General features: G+C 40.6%; 1 protein-coding gene across 1 annotated transcript in view; it reads left to right on the forward strand.

Moving 5' to 3' along the window:
• The window catches only part of LOC109875430 (thymocyte selection-associated high mobility group box protein TOX), a 57,964-nt gene that overhangs the window by 16,290 nt on the left and 17,997 nt on the right, over positions 1 to 23,677 (forward strand). The window contains exons 2-4 of the mRNA XM_031809957.1: positions 7,019 to 7,084; positions 11,543 to 11,650; positions 21,812 to 22,057. Of these exons, the coding sequence (XP_031665817.1) occupies positions 7,019 to 7,084; positions 11,543 to 11,650; positions 21,812 to 22,057 (420 nt within the window). The remainder of the gene's footprint in view (positions 1 to 7,018; positions 7,085 to 11,542; positions 11,651 to 21,811; positions 22,058 to 23,677) is intronic.

The raw sequence follows: 23,677 nt of genomic DNA on the forward strand, positions 1-23,677 counted from the left end.
CACCAAATTGCCATTTGGAAAAAAAGAAGGGAGAGAGAGAGGGAGAGGGAGAAGTGGAAAAAGAAATCACTTGGAGATGTAATGCTCCACAGACAAAGGTTGTTCATCAGGGCTGTGATTTGGAGTCCAAGATGACTGCCACTCTTGATATTGAATACTGGGGAGCAGAAACAGAGATACAACACTCCTTCCCCATTTTACTCTCTCTCTCTCTACGTCCTCCGCCCCTCTCTCTTTTTTCATCCCCCCTCTTTCTCTTTCTTTTTCACTCTACCGGGGTCCTCTCTCTAGTCCTCTCTGCCTATTTTTTTCTCCCTCTCTCTTCCCGTTCCTCTTTAATTTCCCACTCTACTCCTTATTCCTCTCTCTCTATGCCTTCCCTCTCCTTCTCAATTCCTCCCCTCTTTCTCCCTCTGTCTCCCTCTGACCCCTCTCCTCCCCTCCCCCCTTCCCCCTCCCCTCCTCTCTCTCTCTCTCTCTCTCTCTCTCTGGCGACCCTGACCCACTTAGCTAGCTGCTTGTTATTCAGACTAGGGTTTATCCACAGAGAAAGTGTGTGTAATTTGGTTTGACAACAAAACCAGCCATGCTCCTCATAGGGTAGGCCTACCTGATATCAACAGCACTCCCCACACAGCCACAATGTGATAGTAGAAATGAAACACTATCAGATCGAGCCCACTGTGATGTTAGAGTGACAGAGAGATAAACCACACACATTTGCCGTGTTGAATGGAAAGTATTGGTGATCTGAATAGGATCTTTATTTTGGCTGAAAAATGCTTGCATGCTGCAATAGTATGTCAAGACACTAAGATAATATATTTGATATATAAAGATATGTGTGCATAAAGCAAAATAAAGGGTTTTCGAGATAATGTTGACCTCCAGGTCTAATTTTCACAAGCTTTGGGTGTCATCACTAGGGCTGGCACAATTACTATATAACCGTGCAACTGACGGTTTTGGATGAAGACCGTCATTAAAATGAAATAACCATTTGTTTTAAAACCGCTGACCGAAGAAGGGACGGCCAGGCATTCGTGCGGTTGAGTCAGTTTCTGCGATAATTGTTTTTGTCATGTCAGTTGAGTTGAATCAACAAATCACAGCACAGATTGATGTCACACTTCCTGCTTTTACTTCTTGCTTTTACTTCCTGCTTTGCTCATATAGGTACACTCGCAATGACCGCCAGTCCACCTACTATGCCATCGTTGACTTGAATGGGGACGCCCCTTCTATCCATTCTATTTCTATGGCAGCACACGCAGTCAGGTGGAGGAGAGGAGAAAATTTGCATCTAAACAAATAAAACATGTAAATAGTTTTGTTGCTAGTCGAACGGTTATGAGGGAGACCGCGGTCATTTGGCCTGCCAATTACCGTCATCAACAGTTGAATGACCGACACAGCCCTAGCAGGAGAACTGCATTGCTATCCACTGCATATAGGGACATGTTTTATTATAAGATAAGCCTTTAGTTGCCACACAAAAGCTCTCAGAATACAGGATCTTCTCATGATTTGGTTTTATTTTCCTCTTCTCCGGCTTCTCAGAGCAAAACTGATGAAGAGTGAAATAGGTTCCGCTGTTTGATTCACATCTTAACACGTAAGATGGAAAGAAAATGACAATCACCACAATATCCACTTTTTTTTCTCTCTTTTCTCTCTCACTCTTTTTCTCCCTGACTTTGTCAATGATATTCTAGACAGGGGACAGTATGTCGTCTGTATCAGTCTGTTTGCCGAAACTGTAAAAGAGGGTTAGCGAACTAGCGAGTTAGCGTAGCTTCCATGATACGAAACTCTCTTCTGTGGTTGTCACTACATTTAATCAGACACTTTTCTCCTCCACACCTCCATGACCAAAACGACTTTAACGATAAAAGAGATTACCCCGTGCCCATCTGCGTCACAGGAGCCTATCGAGTACAACCAGGCAATAAAGGAAAGAGCACAGGTGCAGAGGCAGAAAATAGAACTCACTCTATTTCATTACAGTATGTATCAGCGAGCAGGAGATCTGTCAGTTCGGCACATATCATCGTGCGCCAGAAAAAGCAAATGGATAAAGCCAATTTGACAAAGGGGTCAATATACGGCATCCAATAAAAACTAGAATCTACAAGAGCTGTCAGGGGCTATAAACATCACAGTAATGACCCAAATGCTCAAAAAGAAATGCATTCAGATCAGATGGTTTCTCTCGCCTCGCTCAATGGCGTAGTCTAGTCTACTCTGCTTGGGTTAGTCTCTAGTTTGCCTTTTACAATGTTTACTTTTTATTTGAGATAACTGTAGATTGATGACGAAGATGCCACACCCACGGTGCAACATCGTTTAACACGGTATCTTGCAAAGAGGCTGTGAGAGGAGACACTGAAGCGACTATGACCACTTTGATTGACTGACTATTAGTGTTGGGAGGAACACGGCTCCTGAGCTAAACAATGGGTTACTGTATCATGCACCGACACTATCCATCATATCCTACTGCAACCCAATGGAAGCTCTTTAGAGTTGACAGCAAAGAGCATATATTGGTTTATCTGAGTCAATGGGCAGGATGAGATATTGCCAATTGTCGTAGAGGTCAGGGGTTATATAGTTGAAGTCGGAAGTTTACATACACTTAGGTTGGAGACATTAAAACTCGTTTTTAAACCACTCCACAAATTTCTTGTTAACAAACTATAGTTTTGGCAAGTTGGTTGGGACATCTACTTTGTGCATGACACAAGCTGGTTGGGACAAGTCGGTTAGGACATCTACTTTGTGCATGACACAAGCTGGTTGGGACAAGTTGGTTAGGACATCTACTTTGTGCATGACACAAGCTGTTTTTTGAACATTTGTTTACATGCAGATTATTTCACTTATAATTCACTGTATCACAATTCCATTTGGTCAGACATTCACATCCATTAAGTTGACTGTACCTTAAAACAGCTTGGAAAATTCCAGAAAATGATATCATGGCTTTAGAAGCTTTTGATATGCTAATTGACATAATTTGAGTCAATTGGAGGTGTACCTGTGGATGTATTTCAAGGCCTACCTTCAAACTCAGTGCCTCTTTGCTTGACATCATGGGAAAATCAAAAGAAATCAGACAAGACCTCTGAAAAAAATGGTAAACTTCCACAAGTCTGGTTCATCCTTGGGAGAAATTTCCAAACGGCTGAAGGTACCACGTTCAGCTGTACAAACGATAGTATGCTAGTATAAACACCATGGGACCACGCAGCCGTCATACCACTCAGGAAGGAGACGTGTTCTGTCTCCTAGAGATTAATGTATTTTGGTGTGAAAAGTGCAAATCAATCCCAGAACAACAGCAAAGGACCTTGTGAAGATGCTGGAGGAAACAGGTACAAAAGTATCTATATCCACAGTAAAACAAGTCCTATATGGACATAACCTGAATGGCCGCTCAGCAGGGAAGAAGCCACTGCTCCAAAACCGCCATAAAAAAGCAAGACTACGGTTTTCAACTGCACATGGGGACAAAGATTGCACTTTTTGGTCCGACGAAACAAAAATATAACTGTTTGGCCATAATGACCATAGTTATGTTTGGAGGAAAAAGGGGGTGGCTTGCAAGCCAAAGAACACCATCCCAAACATGAAGCACGGGGGTGGCAGCATCATGTTTTAGTTTGGGTGTTTTGCTGCAGGAGGGACAGGTGCACTTCAGAAAATAGATGGCATCATGAGGGAGGAAAATTAGGTGGATATATTGAAGCAACATCAGTCAGGAAGTTAAAGCTTGGTCGCAAATGGGTCATCCAAATGGACACTGACCCCAAGCATACTTCCAAAGTTGTGGCAAAATGGCTTAAGGACAACAAAGTCAAGGTATTGGACTGGCCATCACAAAGCTCTGACCTCAAATCCATAGAAAATGTCAGTTACACCAGCTCTGTCAGGAGGAGTGGGACAAAATTCACCCAACTTATTGTGGGAAGGTTGTGGAGGGCTACCCAAAACGTTTGACCCAAGTTAAACAATTTAAAGGCAATGCTACCAAATAGTAATTGAGTGCATGTTTACTTCTGACCCACTGGGAATGTGATGAAAGAAATAAAAGCTTAAATAAATCATTCTCTCTACGATTATTCTGACATTTCACATTCTTAATATAAAGTGGTGATCCTAACTGACCTAAAACAGGGAATTTTTTACTAGAATTAAATGTCAGGAATTGTGAAAAACTAAATTGGAATGTATTTGGCTAAGGTGTATGTAAACTTTTGACTTCAACTGTATATGCCCTACTTATTAGCGTTACATTGCTGTTGGCCTATTTGTGAACAGCAGAACACATCTGGGGTTTATCTAACAGTGGTGTAAGTCACTAAGGCTAACAAAAGTAGCGCTCCCCGTGTGTTTGTGTGGTCTCACAGCATGTCAATGTATTGGTTTATTAGCTTGGGTGTTTATGTTGGCAGTGCTCTACAGTTTACACTTCACTTCCATCCTTATGTAACTTTATGGAAGAAGAGGAGGGAGAGAGAGGGAGAGAGAGGGAGAGAATGTCAGAGAAAGAGAGAGAGAGAGAGAGAGAGAGAGAGAGAGAGAGGAAAAAAACTTTTGTTGAGAACACTCTGAGCACATGTTATACTCTGCGAGAGAGTCAAGTCTCACACAACTTATATACACTGAACAAGAATATAAATGCAACATGCAACAATTTCAAAGATTTTACCGAGTTGTAGTTCATCGAAGGAAATCAGTCCATTTAAATAAATTCATTAGGTCCTAATCTATGAATTTCACATGACTGGGCATGGGCTCAGCCATGGGTGGGTCTGGGGGGGACATAGACCCACCCACTTGGGAGCCAGGTCTACCCACTGGGGAGCCAGGCCCAGCCAATAAGAGTTAGAGTTTTTCCTCACAAAAGAGCTTTATTACAGACAGAAATACTCCTCAGTTTCATCAGCTGTGCGGTTGGCTGGTCTCAGACGATCCTGCAGATGAAGAAGCCAGATGTGGTCCTGGGCTGGCATGTTTACACGTGGTCTTCGGTTGTGAGGCCGGTTGGATGTACTGCCAAATTCTAGGCGGCTTATGGTAGAGAAATTAACATTAAATGATCTGGCAACAGCTCTGTTGGACATTCCTGCAGTCAGCATGTCAATTGCACACTCCCTCAAAACTTGAGACATCTGTGGCATTGTGCTGTGTGACAAAACTGCACATTTTAGAGTGGCCTTTTATTGTCCCCAGCACAAGGTGCACTTGTGTAATGATCATTCTGTTTAATCAGCTTCTTGATATTTCACCCCTGTCAGGTGGATGGATCATCTTGGCAAAGGAGAAATGCTAACTAACAGGGATGTAAACAAATTTGTGCACAAAATTTGAGAGAAATACTATTTTTGAGCGGATGAAACATTTCTGGGATCTTTTATTTCAGTTCATGAAAAATAGGACCAACACTTTTTATGCTCAGTATAGATTGTTTTTCCAGTGCTGCTGTTGCGAGTCTGTTTCATGTTCCATGGACACATGCAGCTGTTCCATGTAATCATTCATAATGCAAAGGAGTGGGTTCATTCTGAGAAATGAGTGTCTGTGTTCCTAACCCTATGACTCCCCTTTCCTTGGACTGCCAGACAGACGCTCCAGTCTAAACTGTGTGGAGAGATAGAGGGGAATCGGGTTACAAGAGGTCAGCCATGACACCCTGTTTTGGCTTTTTGTTAATTTTGTCATCCGATCGCTCATTTGCATCGGTGTGACAGCTGGCAAATGGAAAACAGTCGTTTGTCCAGTGTCTACCTGCGTGGATGGGTTTCACTTTTTTCTTGTTCTTTTTCTAAAGGTAGCTTCTTGTACGAACAGTGTGGTCCCTTGTAGAACAGGTGAATGGGATGGTTAGAGCAGGATGCTACTGCTGAGGTTGAGACAGACAGAGTTCTTTGTCCAATCAGCTCATGTTAAACCTGTCCTAGAACCAATCACAACTCTGTATCTTGTATCCAATTCTGATATGAACTAATCCCTTTCAGGTGATATTCCCTGTGGTTTATTTCTTTAAATAGCAGTCTGTTGGAAGCCATTTGTGGTCAGGCACAGTTAAGATCTACTTTAACACTGAGTGGAGTTGTAGCAAAACACGTTAATTTCCCAGGTTTCCCATACAGCTGGTCCTTCACGACTCCTTCATCATTGACTCTGCTAAAACACACTTAAGATAACGGGAGAGAGAACTAGTTAAACACTCTGGGCTGGGGATTCAAAACAGTTCCCTACTACAGACCCATTTCACGAATACATACTGACATCAAAAGAGAAAGAGCTTATTTGTTTGGCGATTCGTCTAATAATGTGTCAGAAGTCAGCCTTAACTAAGAGATCCCAGATGTTAAGAGAGAAGGGGATAGAGGGAAATGAAGGACAATGCAGTATGTAAATGCAAACTGGAGCACTGCCAACACCTTGGTTAGACTGAATTAATTCATACTGGACAATATGCACTGAATCACAGAAACACAGTGCTCTTGTATTTTGCGCTCTCCAGTTGTGTGTGTGTGTGTGTTTGGTGATTCACTAACTCAAAGCAGTGTAGTGTAAGTGGAGATGCAGCGTGGACAGACAGACATACACAGGGCCTTTTCTGTTTTATAACAGATTGCACATGAAAGGATTTCATAAAAGCCTTCCCTTTGTGGCTTGTAATTACTAGTGTGCTAATTGCTTCAAATCGCTGACATCTCAAGTCGATAAGGATGAGGACTTCAAAGGGAAGACAACAGCAGGAAAACATCAGTTTTCATAGCTAATATAATGTTCTCTTTTCCTCCCACTTCCTCCACCCCTCTATTTCTCTCTATTCGTCTCTATCTCTCTTTCTCTTTCTCTCTCTCTTCATCTCTATCTCTCTTTCATTCTCTCTTTCTCTCGCCCTGCCTCTATATCTCCCTCTCTAACTCTCCTACTCATATACCCAAAATGAAGTGAACAACATTGTAACTGTGTTGTTGTGTTGTCTGTGTGTTTGCAGTACAACAGTGAGACCATGTTCCTGGGCATGCCAGAGGCTGGCCTGGACTTTGTGCCAACCAACCAGGTGGGTTAATTACTCTTCCCCGTGCTTTTGTTTCAAGTCTTAATTAAACACTTTTACACGGCGCGTCGCTAAATTAGCGCCTGCTATCAGTTGCCACCGTAATCAGGGACTATTATAACATGTAAACAGAGCGTTTAAACCTTGTTGCAGCCTAATCAATGAAGCCACTAAATGGTTGGGTTGTTAGAGAGCTTTTATTTTCTTCCCAGTTAGATTTACAGTTCTATCTAGCTACACAACCTGATGTCATGGTTTCACTTTGCCATAATTGGATGAACGTTGATTTTTGACCCATTAATTCTGCGTGGATACAGGGTTAATTCCACATGGTTACAGGGTTCATTCCACATGGTTACAGGGTTAATTCCACATGGATACAGGGTTAATTCCACATGGTTACAGGGTTAATTCCACATGGTTACAGGGTTAATTCCACATGGTTACAGGGTTAATTCCACATGGTTACAGGGTTAATTCCACATGGATACAGGGTTAATTCCACATGGTTACAGGGTTAATTCCACATGGTTACAGGGTTAATTCCACATGGTTACAGGGTTAATTCCACATGGTTACAGGTTTAATTCCACATGGTTACAGGGTTAATTCCACATGGTAACAGGGTTAATTCCACATGGATACAGGGTTAATTCCACATGAATACAGGGTTAATTCCACATGGGTACAGGGTTAATTCCACATGAATACAGGGTTAATTCCACATGGTTACAGGGTTAATTCCACATGGTTACAGGGTTAATTCCACATGGTTACAGGGTTAATTCCAGATGGTTCAGGGTTAAAACAGTTAAAACAGGGGTACGTTTATGTATTAATTCAGAGTGGTTAAGGTTAGGGCCATTTGGGGAAGGCTTAAAACAAAATAATAAAAAATACTGTAATGTTTCCATTAATTGTCAACATGTACTCTTCCTGCTTGTGTGTGTGTGTGTGTGTGTGGGGGGGGGGGGGGGGGGGGGCGCCAATATCTATGTCCTTGGGACCTTTTCAAACATCCAAAATCGACGGCTCTTCCTTGTGACCAGCCTGAGCTACAGCTAGGCTGGGTAGAGTAGACAAGACCTGGGTTCAAATACTATTTCTGCCTATTTGAGTTTGCATGACTTAATGAACCAATAGAATAGTCCCAAAATTGCAAATCCCGCCAATCTGGCACACCCAGCAGGCTAGAGCAAACTATGAAATAGTATTTGAACCCAGGTCTGGTAGAGTAGACTGCTGCTTAAATGGCCTGTAGATTGGCATCTATCACTGAAGAGAGGGGCTTTCATGTGTACATGTGTTGCAGGGCTGTTTCTCCCTATATTGTAGTAGGAGAGCTACAGTAGCTATCTGCCCTGGGTGGATGGTGGATTATTTCAGGATACTGGTGGTGTGTTCCTGGTGTTGTTGGGGTTGACCTCGGGTGAAACTCATTTTGAGCGTGGAGCGTCTAACAGTGGGCTGTGTGATAAGTGTAAATACCACTCAGATAAGGCCCAGTGGACAGGCTAATGGTTAGGAGAGGGTATCTGTGTGTGTGTGTGTGTGTGTGTGTGTGTGTGTGTGTGTGTGTGTGTGTGTGTGTGTGTGTGTGTGTGTGTGTGTGTGTGTGTGTGTGTGTGTGTGTGTGTGTGTGTGTGTGTGTGTGTGCGTGAGTGAGGCCTTAAGGGACGCAACACAATCAAATATTTATAAAGAATCGTATGTTCCTGAGGTAGCCATCATGGCCAGATGAGAGAGTCTTTCATGTAGCTATAATTTCCCATTTATTGTGTTTTAGTTCAAACACAGTGTTCCTGTCTGTAGGAAATGGGTAATTAACTGACTTTGTTAATTAACTAAAGGCTTTTTGTTAATTAGCCTTTTGTCTGGGGGCTGTAGCGAAATGGAGGTCGCTAGCATTACAGGAAGCATTGGTATCACAAATTGCTCTTAATAGGGTACGGCTGTCCTAAAATAGGATATTTTCAAGTACTGTGGTGGCAGCATCATGTTCTGGGTATGCTTGTCACCAGTCGGGACTGGAGAGTTTGTCAGGATCATGAAAAGATATGAAAGGAGCAAAGCCAAGCTAAAAAGTTGGATTAAAACCTGCCTCAGTCTTCTGAATACATAACACTGGGATACAGTTTTATTTTTCAGCGGGACAGTTACACACATTGTAATGCCAAAGACACACCAGAATAGCAGTGTTCCTGAATGGTCAAGTCTCAGTCCGGATTTAAATCTGCTCTAAAGTCACAGACAAGGTTTGAATATTGCTATCCATCAATGACTCCCAACCAAATTTACTGAGCTTGAGCAATCTTGACAATACTAATGGATACATGTTGCCCTAATAGTTGTTGTTGGTAGAAGCTTATTCAAACATATTCACAGCTCTAATGGCTGTCAAAGGTTCTTCCACCATTATTAATTCTGGGGTGTGAAGTCATATGTAATCGAGACAACTTCGGTTTTGAGGTTTGATTCATTTGGAAAATGTTGTATAATTATTTATTTTCTGATTTAAAAAAAAATGTTCCCCCTTTTTCTCCCCAATTTCGTGGCTCGGGAGAGACGAAGGTTGAAAGTCATGCGTCCTCCGATACACAACCCAACCAAGCCGCACTGCTTCTTAACACAGCGCCATCCAACCCGGAAGCCAGCCGCACCAATGTGTCGGAGGAAACACTGTGCACCTGGCAACCTTGGTTAGCGCGCACTGCGCCTGGCCCGCCACAGGAGTCGCTGGTGCACGATGAGACAAGGATTTCACTACCGGCCAAACCCGGACGACGCTAGGCCAATTGTGCGTCGCCCCACGAACAACATTTTCTACAGCCTACATATCAATACATACACAAAAACTATCTAGGTCAAGTTAACACTTTTTTATTCAGTTGAATTTCTTCTTCTTGTGAAATAGAAGTGTTATGAATTAGTTATACCTGGGGAAAATCACATCGATCGAAAATAAGGTTTACAGTCAGGTTAGTGGAATATTGTGTTGGGGAATTATTATTTGGGGTTTCGTGGTATGCCACATAACTTAAAATGTGTAAAGGTGTTGTTTCAGAAGAATTCACACCTTCCAGCACGCATATATGAAACACCCTTCACTATAGTCAGAAACACATTTACTGAGGTGTGCATGCCTGGTGCATTTGTTTCACCAGAGATGTTAAAACGTGTATAATTCATAGCCATGCAATCGGAGTAATATGCTGAACCCAATCACCCCACATCTCACTTTTAACCATCTTAGGCAATGTGTATTTGACAGGATGTGAATAATGAATAAAAATCAATTATGGAAGTATGCATCTGTCGAGGTCAACATTGTTATGTCATTCTGCATCAGACAGTGTTTTGCATCATGTGTATGGACATCATTTAATCTACTGTATACCACTCACACAGTCGGTCGTAGCCATGACAACCTTTATTTTATTTACGGAAAATATTTTTATCATTTACTTAGTCATAGAGATTGCCAGATTCCCCCATAATGAATCCCTAAGGGATTTGTTTATATGGTGTATTCCCATTCCAGAAGGAGAGACAACATTAATAAATAATATTGGAGGTATTATTAATATGGATATAGGGTATTGTAGAGGGAGTACTCAGGAATGTATGGGGGAAATATATTTCATTATGGCACAGCTGCTTACATTGGAGCACTCTCTCACTCTCTTATATAGTCCATGTAGTGACAAAGTTGATATGTATTACACATGTACATGAACAGATATCGATATCCATACAATTTATGGATATATACATACATGGAAATATTTCTGTAATAGTAAATATCTTACCATAGTGGGCTACATTCAGGTCTCTTGGAAAATAGACTTTATCTCAATGAGGCTAACCTGGATATATGATGGTTAGATAAAGCATCCTGGTTGTCCAGAGACCAGCATGTTGCTCTGCTGTTTGTCATTGTTCTCTAGACACTAATCTAAGGCCAGTTTTACATTCCCACTCCAATGGTTATTTGGCCTAATTTGAGGAGGTGGATCTGACCCTAGATCTGTGCCTAAGGGTCCTTCCTTCCTCCCCTCTATGACCCCGTGGTGTATTACACATGTACATGAACAGATATCGATATCCATACAATTTATGGATATATACATACATGGAAATATTTCTGTAATAGTAAATATCTTACCATAGTGGGCTACATTCAGGTCTCTTGGAAAATAGACTTTATCTCAATGAGGCTAACCTGGATATATGATGGTTAGATAAAGCATCCTGGTTGTCCAGAGACCAGCATGTTGCTCTGCTGTTTGTCATTGTTCTCTAGACACTAATCTAAGGCCAGTTTTACATTCCCACTCCAATGGTTATTTGGCCTAATTTGAGGAGGTGGATCTGACCCTAGATCTGTGCCTAAGGGTCCTTCCTTCCTCCCCTCTATGACCCCGTGGTGACCATTGACCTTTCTGTGTCCCCCTCTGGTAGTTCCGTGTGCCTCCCAACCCCCACCAGACGCAGACCAGCGCCAAGCAGACTGGACCCCTGTGGAAACGAGAGGGCCCTGCTCACTCCGATGGCCCCCGGCTACCCTGGGTAAATATACAAGAACAAGTACAACACCAGTGGGTTTTAGGGCTCAGACACAAGGCAGGCAGACACTGGACACACCACATCATTTCAACGTGAATAATTGGGTAATATTTGGTTGATACCTTGACCAATGAGATACCAACCTATTTTCACCCATTCAGAAATGCAGCCAAAAGTTTGTTCGATTCCAAATGTGTTAGCTATCACTTTCAACCATCTAAAAGGTGCAACCAAATTCCAATGGAAAATCTATGTCTGACTTTTGGTTCAGAAGTCACCGAAATGTGTTACCACTGCGCTTTCAACCATCTAAAAGCACAACATAGTTCAAATGGGAATACAAGGTCAGATATTTTGTTCATATATACAGCGAGGGAAAAAAGTATTTGATCCCCTGCTGATTTTGTACATTTGCCCACTGACAAAGAAATGATCAGTCTATAATTTTAATGGTAGGTTTATTTTAACAGTGAGAGACAGAATAACAAAAAAATCCAGAAAAACGCATGTCAAAAATGTTATAAATTGATTTGCATTTTAATGAGGGAAATAAGTATTTGACCCTTCTGCAAAACATGACTTAGTACTTGGTGGAAAAACCCTTGTTGGCAATCACCGAGGTCAGACATTTCTTGTAGTTGGCCACCAGGTTTGCACACATCTCAGGAGGGATTTTGTCCCACTCCTCTTTGCAGATCTTCTCCAAGTCATTAAGGTTTCGAGGCTGACGTTTGGCAACTCGAACCTTCAGCTCCCTCCACAGATTTTCTATGGGATTAAGGTCTGGAGACTGGCTAGGCCACTCCAGGACATTAGTGTGCTTCTTCTTGAGCCACTCCTTTGTTGCCCTGGCCGTGTGTTTTGGGTCATTGTCATGCTGGAATATCCCTCCACGACCCATTTTCAATGCCCTGGCTGAGGGAAGGAGACCCAAGATTTGACTGTACATGGCCCCGTCCATCGTCCCTTTGATGCAGTGAAGTTGTCCTGTCCCCTAAGCAGAAAAACACCCCCAAAGCATAATGTTTCCACCTCCATGTTTGACGGTGGGGATGGTGTTCTTGGGGTCATAGGCAGTATTCCTCCTCCTCCAAACACGGCGAGTTGAGTTAATGCCAAAGAGCTCCATTTTGGTCTCATCTGACCACAACACTTTCACCCAGTTGTCCTCTGAATCATTCAGAAGTTCATTGGCAAACTTCAGACGGGCATGTATATGTGCTTTCTTGAGCAGGGGGACCTGCAGGATTTCAGTCCTTCACGGCGTAGTGTGACCAATTGTTTTCTTGGTGACTATGGTCCCAGCTGCCTTGAGATCATTGACAAGATCCTCCCGTGTAGTTCTGGGCTGATTCCTCACCGTTCTCATTATCATTGCAACTCCACGAGGTGAGATCTTGCATGGAGCCCCAGGCCGAGGGAGATTGACAGTTCTTTTGTGTTTCTTCCATTTGCGAATAATCACACCAACTGTTGTCACCTTCTCACCAAGCTGCTTGGCGATGGTCTTGTAGCCCATTCCAGCCTTGTGTAGGTCTTGTCCCTGACATCCTTGGAGAGCTCTTTGGTCTTGGCCATGGTGGAGAGTTTGGAATCTGATTGATTGATTGCTTCTGTGGACAGGTATCTTTTATACAGGTAACAAACTGATATTAGGAGCACTCCCTTTAAGAGTGTGCTCCTAATCTCAGCTCGTTACCTGTATAATAGACACCTGGGAGCCAGAAATCTTTCTGATTTAGAGGGGGTCAAATACTTATTTCCCTCATTAAAATGCAAATCAATTTATAGCATTTTTGACATGCGTTTTTCTGGATTTTTTTGTTGTTATTCTGTCTCTCACTGTTCAAATAAACCTACCATTAAAATTATAGACTGATCATTTCTTTGTCAGTGGGCAAACGTACAAAATCAGCAGGGGATCAAATACTTTCCCCCCTCACTGTATAGAACAACTTAATGTGTTGTCACTGTGCTATATCTAATAGTACAACCAAATGACCTGGATTGCAACTGAGATTATTAAAGTACATTGTCAAGTGATCAATGCCGTTCGAGATTCTGCGCAGATTATTAGAGCAATTGTGGAGATCTCCACAGACCTGTGACCTTTCCGTGTTACCTTGAACATGCACGCTTTCTATGATTACATCAAAATACATGTATTGTTACAGTAACCTCAAAATGTGGACATTTTACTCATTTTATAGTTGAATAAATACTGTCACAAGTTTGAAAGATATTCTTAACTTTAGCCTATGTACTGTATTACAAAAGTCATGTTAAATTGTGTTTGGTTGACAACACAACCAAATATCAACATTTTAAAGGAGATGTATCTACTGCTTGGATTAGTTCCATCTGAGCCAATGGCTTAATCTTCTTCTTTAACTTTCATTTTTGGTTCAAATGGAGACATGGATCCAGCATGTCATTTGTTAACTTTTCGACAAGCTAATAGGCTATTTACTGTATTGCAAAAGCGATGTTGAATTGTGTTTCTTTGTCGGCGCAACCAAATATCAATATTTAAAGGAGATGTATCTCCTGCTTGGATAGTTCCATCTGGAGTCTGGCTTTAATTCCAGTTTGTCTACAAATTAATCATTTATATGGATTCACTTCTCCATTTCAACAAAACATCTAAGTTAAAGAATAGGACTAAATCAAATCAAACTTTAAATGCACTTTAAAGTTTGATTTGATGTAGTCATATTCTTTAACTTTGATTTTTTGGTTTAGATGGAGACGAGAATCCCCAATTTGTTTTTATTAACTTGTAGATTCCATTTGAAATCAACTAAAGCTTGAAACCCTAAGCCTATGTTTTGTTGTCTATGTTGTCTATGTTTTGTTGAATCCTGGGTTGAATTTTAAAAAATTGAAACAATTTCAATTTAATTTAAACAATTCTCTCCAAAGTGCGTTATGACAATGTTTCGAACCAAAGGTCACCATTATACTATGAGTCAAAAAGCCCTCATTACTTTGGCATTATGAGGATGAAGAATGATTAATTATGAAAGATGACTCCCACACACACATTTTGTTTCTCTATCCCCTCACTCTCTTTCTCCCTCCATACTCCCCCTTGTCCCAGTCTGTCCATTCATATGTCTGTCTGCTTTTCCCTTCCCTCCTCATCCCTCTTTCATTTACACCCAGACACACATCACACACATACAGTACTGTATATATATATGATACAGCCAGGATCGAACCAGGGTCAGTTGTGATGCCTCTAGCACTGAGATGCAGTGCCTTAGACTGCTGTGCCACTCGGGAGCTAAATGCTTAGTTTGTAAATTATGTCTGAGTGTTGGAGTGTTCCCCTGGCTATCCTGAATAAAAAAACAAGAACATTGTGTCTTCTAGTTTGCTTAATATAGGAAATTACTTTTAATACTTAAGTACATTTTAGCAATTACATTTACTTTTGATACTTAAGTATATTTAATACCAAATACTTTTAGACTTTTACTTAAGTAGTATTTTACTGGGTGACTTTCACTTTTACTTGAGTCATTTTCTATTATGGTCTCTTTACTTTTAATCAAGTATGACAATTTAGTACTTTTTCCACCACTGATCTTCTGTATACCACCCCTACCTTGTCAAAACACAACTGACTGGCTCAAACACATTAAGAAGGAAAGAAATTCCACAAATTAACTTTTAACAAGGCACACCTGTTAACTGAAATGCATTCCAGGTGACTACCTCATGAAACTGGTTGCAAGAATGCCAAGAGTGTGAGAAGTTGTCATCAAGGCAAAGGATGAATCTCAAATATAACATGTATTTTGATTTGTTTAGCACTTTTTTGGTTACTACATTATTCTATATGTGTTATTTCATACTTTTTTTATTCTACAATGTAGAAAATAGTTAAAATAAATAAAAACCTTTGAATGAATAGGTGTGTCCAAACTTTTGACTGGTACTGTATTGTATATATACACACACATGTTTGTTTTACTATCCTTGTGGGGACAAAACAATTGATTCCCATTAAAAATCAAACCCTAACCCTAATTCTAATCTTAATTGTAACCCTAAACCTAGCCCTAACTCCTAAACCTCTAATCCTAATTCTAATCTTAATTGTAACCCTAAACCTAACCCTAACTCCTAAACATCTAACCCTAATTCTAATCTTAATTGTAACCCTAAACCTAACTCCTAAATCTATAACCCTAATTCTAATCTTAATTGTAACCCTAAATCCTAAACCTCTAACCCTAATTCTAATCTTAATTGTAAACCTAAAGCTAACTCCTAAATCTCTAACCCTAATTCTAATCTTAATTGTAACCCTAAACCTAACTCCTAAACCTCTAAACCGAATTCTAATCTTAATTGTAACCCTAAACCTAACTCCTAAACTTCTAAACATAATTCTAATCTTAATTGTAACCCTAAATCCTAAACGTCTAATCCTAATTCTAATCTTAATTGTAACCCTAAACCTAACTCCTAAACTTCTAAACATAATTCTAATCATAATTGTAACCCTACATCTAACTCCTAAATCTCTAAACCTAATTCTAATCTTAATTGTAACCCTAAATCCTAAACCTCTAATCCTAATTCTAATCTTAATTGTAACCCTAAACCTAACTCCTAAACCTCTAAACCTAATTCTAATCTTAATTGTAACCCTAAACCTAACCCCTAAGCCTAAAATTGCCTTTTTTTCTTTGTGGGGACCAGCGAAATGTCCAATTATTCCTTGTTTTACTATCCTTGTGAGGACTTCTGGTCCCTACAAGGACAGTAAAACCAAAAACACAAACACACCTCACCTGCTCTGTTTCCTTTGGGATCAGGACATTTGTTTTATTGGCAGCAACAGTTCTGTTCACCTTGAACCTAAGCTCTCAGCAGCAGACAGGGTTGAGCAACATCACAGCAGTGCATTGCTCTCAAACAAGCCAGGCAGAAAACACACCACAGAATAGAATTACGAACCCCTAAAACCTGAGTCTGAGATCAAAGCTGTCACAGAGTTATGAGTCAAAAATAAAATTGAATTTAGAATCCAAAATGTTTGAATAACTATCCCAGAACAAAATATGTTTGATTCTTCATGTTCCCTCTTGGTTCAGTAGGCGATTGAAGATAAATGTCGGGTAAATGAGGTTTGGGCTGTCCTTCGGTTGATTTTTCCTTATATTGTGAAACCTGAACTAGTCTCACATCTTTTAGATTTGTGCTCGGTTGTATGTGTTGAGAGAAATATACAGTGCATTCTGGGAAGTATTCAGACTCCTTGACTTTTTCAATAACCAAAAATATATTACAGCCTTATTCTAAAATGGATTAAATCGGGGTTTTTTTTCATGTATCAGACGACACCCCATGATGACAGAGCAAAAACAGGTTTTTAGACATTTTTGAACATTTATTACAAATAAAAAGAAACAGAAATATAACATTTACATTAGGATTCAGAGCCTTCACTCACTTTGTTCAAGCACCTTTGTCACCGATTACAGCTTCATACCCAAGAGTCAAGAGAGTTCAAAGAGACCAAAGAATTCACCTTTAGGTGCCTTTTGGCAAACTCCAAGTAGGCTGTCATGTATCTTTTACTGAGGAGTGGCTTCCTTCTGGCCACTCTACCATAAAGGCCTGATTGGTGGAGTGCTGCAGAGATGGTTGTCCTTCTGGAAGGTTCTCCCATCTCCACAGAGAATCCATCGGTATCATCCCTGACCAAGGCCCTTCTCCCCCGATGGCTCAGTTTGGTCGGGCAGCCAGCTCTAGCAATAGTCTTGGTGGTTCCAAACTTCTTCTATTTAAGAATGATGGAGGCCACTGTGTTCTTGGGGACATTCAATGCTGCAGAAATATTTTGGTGCCCTTCCCCAGATCTGTGCCACGACACAATCCTGTCTCGCAGCTCTACGGACAATTGCTCCGACCTCATGGCTTGGTTTTTGCTCTGACATGTACTGTCAACTGTGGGGAAAAAACAATTTAATCCATTTTAGAATAAGGCTGTACTGTAGATGGAAAAAGAGAGAGGCAGAAAGAAGTTGTTTCATTATTAATTGCATTGCCAACATTGCAGCTCGCAGATTCTTGTGCCAATAAATCATATTTGAATGTGAATTGAAGGGGAGGGGGGGGGGGGGGCTTTTCATATGATAGCTTTATATGCCGTTGAGGCAAAATGATCTCATTTTGTTACGACACACAAGACATATAGAGGCTCTATTTCTTTTTTGCTTCTTAATCCACATCAATTATTTTACTCAGGCTTATCTTGGGCCAATCTAAAATAGCTATTGTGTTTGTCTAAACTTTTATATCAAACTAATAAACCGTTGATCACTGATTTTTTTTAAACGAATAAGAAAGTGACTTGCCAGATTAGCCAAATGGTTTATGGGTAGGTTAAGTGCTGAGTGGAATTTTTTTTGGCAAAATAAAACAATAATTATTCATCATAAAAACTGTGTGTAGGCGGTATGGGGCCTTAAATTGGTTGGAGGGAATTCCCCATCTCCCACATACTTAATCTTACAGCATTATTTATGGCATGTTGACTTGAAATAAGTGAATTGAAATGAGAGAAATATCTCGATATGATCAAATTCAGCAGTGGTCTTTTGAAGTTTGCTGGTCTGCACTGCACTCATCAGTTGTCACTCATCTTCAAACAGAAATACCATTTTGTGATTTGATGTTGGTTGACGTTGACTTATAAGTCATAGGTCTGTTTTTTTTTAAACTAAGGTTGAAGACTGATAGTCTGCAACTGTTGCTAATCGTAGTCATTCTAGAGGCTAAACAAAAAACAAAAATTGTCCTGCCGTGTCTTGCAATGTACTAAATATCCTTCTCATGTTAGAATTTTTTATTTTTCATTTTAAAGGGGCATTTGTAATATGAATACAATATATTTGAATGGATTTAATCAAAATAGGCCCACCAGCAGGCATTTGCATCGTTCTGAGCAGAATGGGACTCAAATGGGATCAATGGAATGCAGACCGCGGGGGAAAGTGGATATTAGTCTAATCCATTATGATTTTTGTGTTCTAACAGACCCACAAGGTGGTTTACTAAAAAAGGATTTGGAAATATTTGGCTGTTTTTGCTGCATAATATTTAGAAATTATCCTTTTCGGGGTTCTAAAAAATGCTAACTCCCGTTCGTGTAAGCTGGTAGCATATAGTGGCCACATAGAAAGCGGTGGTGGTACTTGAAGATGTAATGCAGTTGATTGGTGACGATGACACAAGCATGTATTGGGTTTGACCTCTATATATTGGGTTTGACCTCTTATACTCAGATTTTTACCCAAAAATAATGTGAAATACAATCGACATATACACAATAGCCAAACAATAGGCAAAATTGTATAGGGGGAAATTCTGAATCTTTCCCCTACGGGGGGGGGGGGGGGGGGGGGGGGGGCACATGAGTGGCGTTGCCCTGGTATTTCCATTGTTTTGCTCGAGTTTGATTGATCTCTTTACCGCATCTATTGTTCTCGACTGAAAAGGACAATGGGCGATTGAAGAGAATGACACACACACATATATATATATATATATATATTTATTATTTATTTATATATATATATATATATATATATATATATATTCAGGACAAGGCTTGATATTAGAAAAGGTGCTTACCTTTAAAAGGGGCGATATGAAGGTTTTGGTTTTGACAAATGAATGGCAGCATGCAAGGCCTTTCAGAGAAAGAACAACTACTTGGTAATACGGCCTTCCGATACTGTCCATGTTAGTTTGGAGAAAAAAAAATATTTAGGGTGCTAATTAGCACAAGGCTACAGCTGTGTGGGCGTACTGTATCTGTACTGGAGGTACAATATGTTACCTATCTTTCTATTTTATTCACTACAGATGGTGTCGGTGTGTTAGAATGGGAGGACAACATTAAACAACATGTCGTGTTTGTCTTAATCATATTATCCGAGACCAAATAGACTGAACAGTAACAAATATCACTGTATTGACCTCCGATACCATGACCTGGACATCCAATTCCTCACCTTTAGAACAAATTATGATAACGTCAGTAATAGACAGGATGATCTCTCTCTCTCTCTCTGTCTCTCACTCACTCTCTCTCTCTCACTCTCTCTCTCTCTCTGCCTTTTTCTCTTTCTCTCTCTGCCTCTCTCTCTCTCAATTGGAGATTTGTCTCTCTTCTCTCGTGTTGATCACGTGGTATGCAGCAGCACACCATCACTCTCAAGTTAGACATAATGTTGCTGTGTGTCTGGCTTCTGAGCAAACAACCCAAGTTCTCCCAAGACTCTTCAGTGTGAGTTATCAGAAAACCAGAGTAAAGATGGGTGTGTTTTTCTAGGAGGGCCGCAGAATGTAATAACAACGACTACACCAGAACTCTGCACAGGAAGTGACAGTTATATAACTGTCATGTTTGTTGTTGTTATGTAATTATCAATGTTTTATGCCCATACTTTAAAACGTCTTTGACACAACATTGACTTGGCCTTTTCCGTTCCTATATAAGGTATTTCTGTAGGCCTATGTATCGTGAAAATGAAATAATTGGTCAAATTTGAAGTATCAATATCAAAGTAACCATAGACAACAACAATTGTGGCATCTGTTGTTGTTTTTACGACAGCTAAATAATGTATTGTTCCTGAAAACCTTACTGTATGAATTATGCCAACGTATTTCACACCAACCAACCAAAGTTGACATCTGCGAGAGGAAACACAATCAAATATGCAAATGTGTGCACAACGTTGGCTTTCGGCAGGGAAGGAAAGAGAAGTCGAAGGAAGCTCATTAAAACGATTATTGCCATCTTTTGGAAGAACAGTTGGGCTGCTATTTATTTCAGTAGTGATAGGTTTCTGAACTGATTCTCTGCCTAATTGCCTGGAGTTGGCTTTCTGTCAGCTCCATTTTGTTTTCAGCAAAATAAAAGCTGTAAATTAGCCGTAATGAAAATCTTGGAGGGAATCAACAAGGAGTTAGTAGAGGCAGAACGTAACTCCTGAGCCCGCCGATGATGCTGGGAAAAAAAGTCGCTTCTGGGGGAGAGAGAAAAAGAAAACATTTCAAGTTGTATCAGAAGGTTGACTTGTTGTGCTGTCTTCTTTTGGAAAGCTTCACCGAGTTAACTGAAACCTTCCGAGTCGTACTGATCAAGAGCAATTGAACGTGTTAAATAGTTCTCTCCCTTGATGGAAATAATTCCTCTTCCAGAGCTGTATAGATGTAGATCATACCTCATATTTCCTGTTGATTCAAAGTGATTGCAGTTTGTTGCAGTGTTTACCAAATAATTAATGTCTTTGCCTCAGATTTATACCGCCTTTCATCTTCCTTGGCTGTTTTACATTTTTCCCCGGCGAGCTATACAGGGGTCGAAAGAGATTGGGAGGGAGGGAAGGACATAGGGCTTTTAAAAGACATAGAATACAGCACAGCCAAGTGGAACTGACTGTCAAGACGCATAAAAGAAGCCTTTCGTTTGCAGTTAATGAGGGAACATTTACATACATTTATCTACGCTCAAAACCCCTTTTATTTAGCCCGAATCCTTGAAAAACATGCCCAAATACATTCACACACATTTGTTGACATGCAAAATGAGATTATATGTATCCTATGTGTAGTTGATCATTAATGCATTAATTCATTCAAGTAATCATGATTGCATCAACGATGATGATTAATCCTCATTGTTGGTATCGTTGATCATTAAAAAAAATTGTTTGAGGCTGTGTACATCATTAGTCCTAATTGCCTACTAATAATAGCATCAATTCACAAGGAATTTACAGACGTCCCATTGCACAGTCTTAATAAAGACTCATGGAACCATAGTAGTCTATTAATGAGGACTAGAATGATCTGATGTAATCTGCATGTTCTGTATTGCAGTGCTGTAGCTGAGCGTTAGTGTTATAATAATGTAATAATAATGAATTGGATTTATTTTCCAGTCACTCAAAGAGCTTTACATTGTCCACTACTACCAAAGTGTAGCATCCACCTCTATTATGTTCCTAGGCCTAATGTGTTTGACTGCCCAGTTTGGGTGGACTTGCATATCCACTTAAAAACATTTGCTAAATGATCATTTTGTCATATTATTTCTTCTCAAATGTTTCTTCCTCTCCTCTTATTTTGCAGTCCTACCCAGTGCCCAGTTTGGGGGATGAAGACTTCAACATTCCCCCCATCACGCCTCCCACCATCCCAGAACACATGCTGCACCCCCACCTACCAGAGTCGGAGTCTGGCTCCTACCACCCGCTGGCACCCTCTCACTCCCAGAGTGGCCTGCACCCCTTCCACTTGCAGGGAATGGACATGATGGGTCAGGATGGAGGGCTGTTGAGCCAAAATGGCGGCCTAATGTCCAGCACCCTGTCTGTGGTGAGTCTAGCCTGATGCCACGAGCAAGCAGTGTGCAGAGATCACTGTAAATACGTAAGTGGGTTTTTCTGTTCTGGATGGCAGCTGTGGGTGCAGGCCGGTTAGTTCAGTCATATGTGTTAGCACTGGGAAAGAACAAAAGCCTGGATAACACATTGGGTCTCCGGGACCAGGATCGAGGAACAGTGTTCTTTTGGATGAGTTGTCAGTTGGTTGATTAAGCTTTTCCCCTTCATTTCATTCGAAATCGAAAAACAAACTGGTGGGGTGACATTCAGCAGAAATACGCTCAATTCAAGTCTTGACTTTTCAAGAAGTGGAGAAATGAAACCTAAACTTTTGGATTTGTCTTTCCTTGCAGAAACCTCACGATGTGATAGGTGACATGACTAATCGTGGTTTACCACTCTGCATAGGTATTGGACCTAATCTCCCATTCAAGTCAAAGTGAAACTTCTCACGTCCCGCTCTCAGCCAGTGGTTCTTTCTGCCCTTGGCCATGTTCACCATGTTCACCGATAAACAACAATATTATGTCTCAACAGCACCTTCACCACTGAGGAAGGACATGATTGCACTGTGTGCTGTCTACATGCTCTTCATGATTTTCCCTGCTGCATATTTATTTCCATTAATCAGACAGGTGTAGCTGTGTAGCTCCACACAACCCTGTTCTTGAACCATATAACCCAATTTCGGGTTTTCAATGTGGAGCTTAAAGATCCCGCACAGTAAAAATCATGTTTTTAATAAAAAATGTCCTGATATTTGAATGGAACCAGATCAAAGTAGGATGACCGAAGTATGAAAAATGACTGTAGCTGGTACATTGCTAGGTTTTGGTCCGCTCCCTTGTGTCAAAAATTAGAGTTCAGGAGGCGGGATTATTAAAGGCGTAGTTTGACATTTCAGTAATTTAGCTGAAGCTCTTATGCAGAGCGACTTACAGGAGCAATTAGGGTTATGTGCCTTGCTCAAGGGCACATTGGCAGGTTTTTCACCTGGTCAGCTCGGGGATTTTAACCAGTGACCTTATGGTTAATGGCCCAATGCTCTTAACCGCTAGGCTATCTGCCGCCCTATCACACGAAGCCCCTCATTTTAATACACCAATGGTAACATCTTATTCTCTTACCTAATTTAAATAATACCACCTTGTAACTATCATCACAGGATGTGTGTTTGCAGAGGGCTGTGGTTTGCATAGCTAGCTCGGTAGTCTACTGGTGCCAAAATTTGACTTGTGTCAGCAAAGATACTTACAGGTTTCCCTTTCATCTGTGTCTGCTGTTAGCTAGTTACTGGCATACAGAGGAGGCTGATGGGAGGAGATATAGGAGGATAGGCTCATTGTAATGGGTGGAGTGGAATGAATGGAATTAAGCCTCGCTGAATTTACTCAAATTCTGAGCATTTTTTTCATCTCCCAAAAATATTATTGGTGATGTTTTGGTCACTTAAAAGGCTATTTTACATTTGAATCAGAATGACTGTGCGGGAACTTTAATGATTTCCAAGTTTGGCCATCACAGCCTATTTTCCACTTTAAGCCAAGCATTTTAGCTACCACTATATTATGTTTCACATTCACTCGGTAGCCTAAAACACTTCGAAACATGA

The sequence above is a fragment of the Oncorhynchus kisutch genome, linkage group LG30 (genome assembly GCF_002021735.2).
Source record: "Oncorhynchus kisutch isolate 150728-3 linkage group LG30, Okis_V2, whole genome shotgun sequence".
NCBI lineage: Eukaryota > Metazoa > Chordata > Actinopteri > Salmoniformes > Salmonidae > Oncorhynchus > Oncorhynchus kisutch.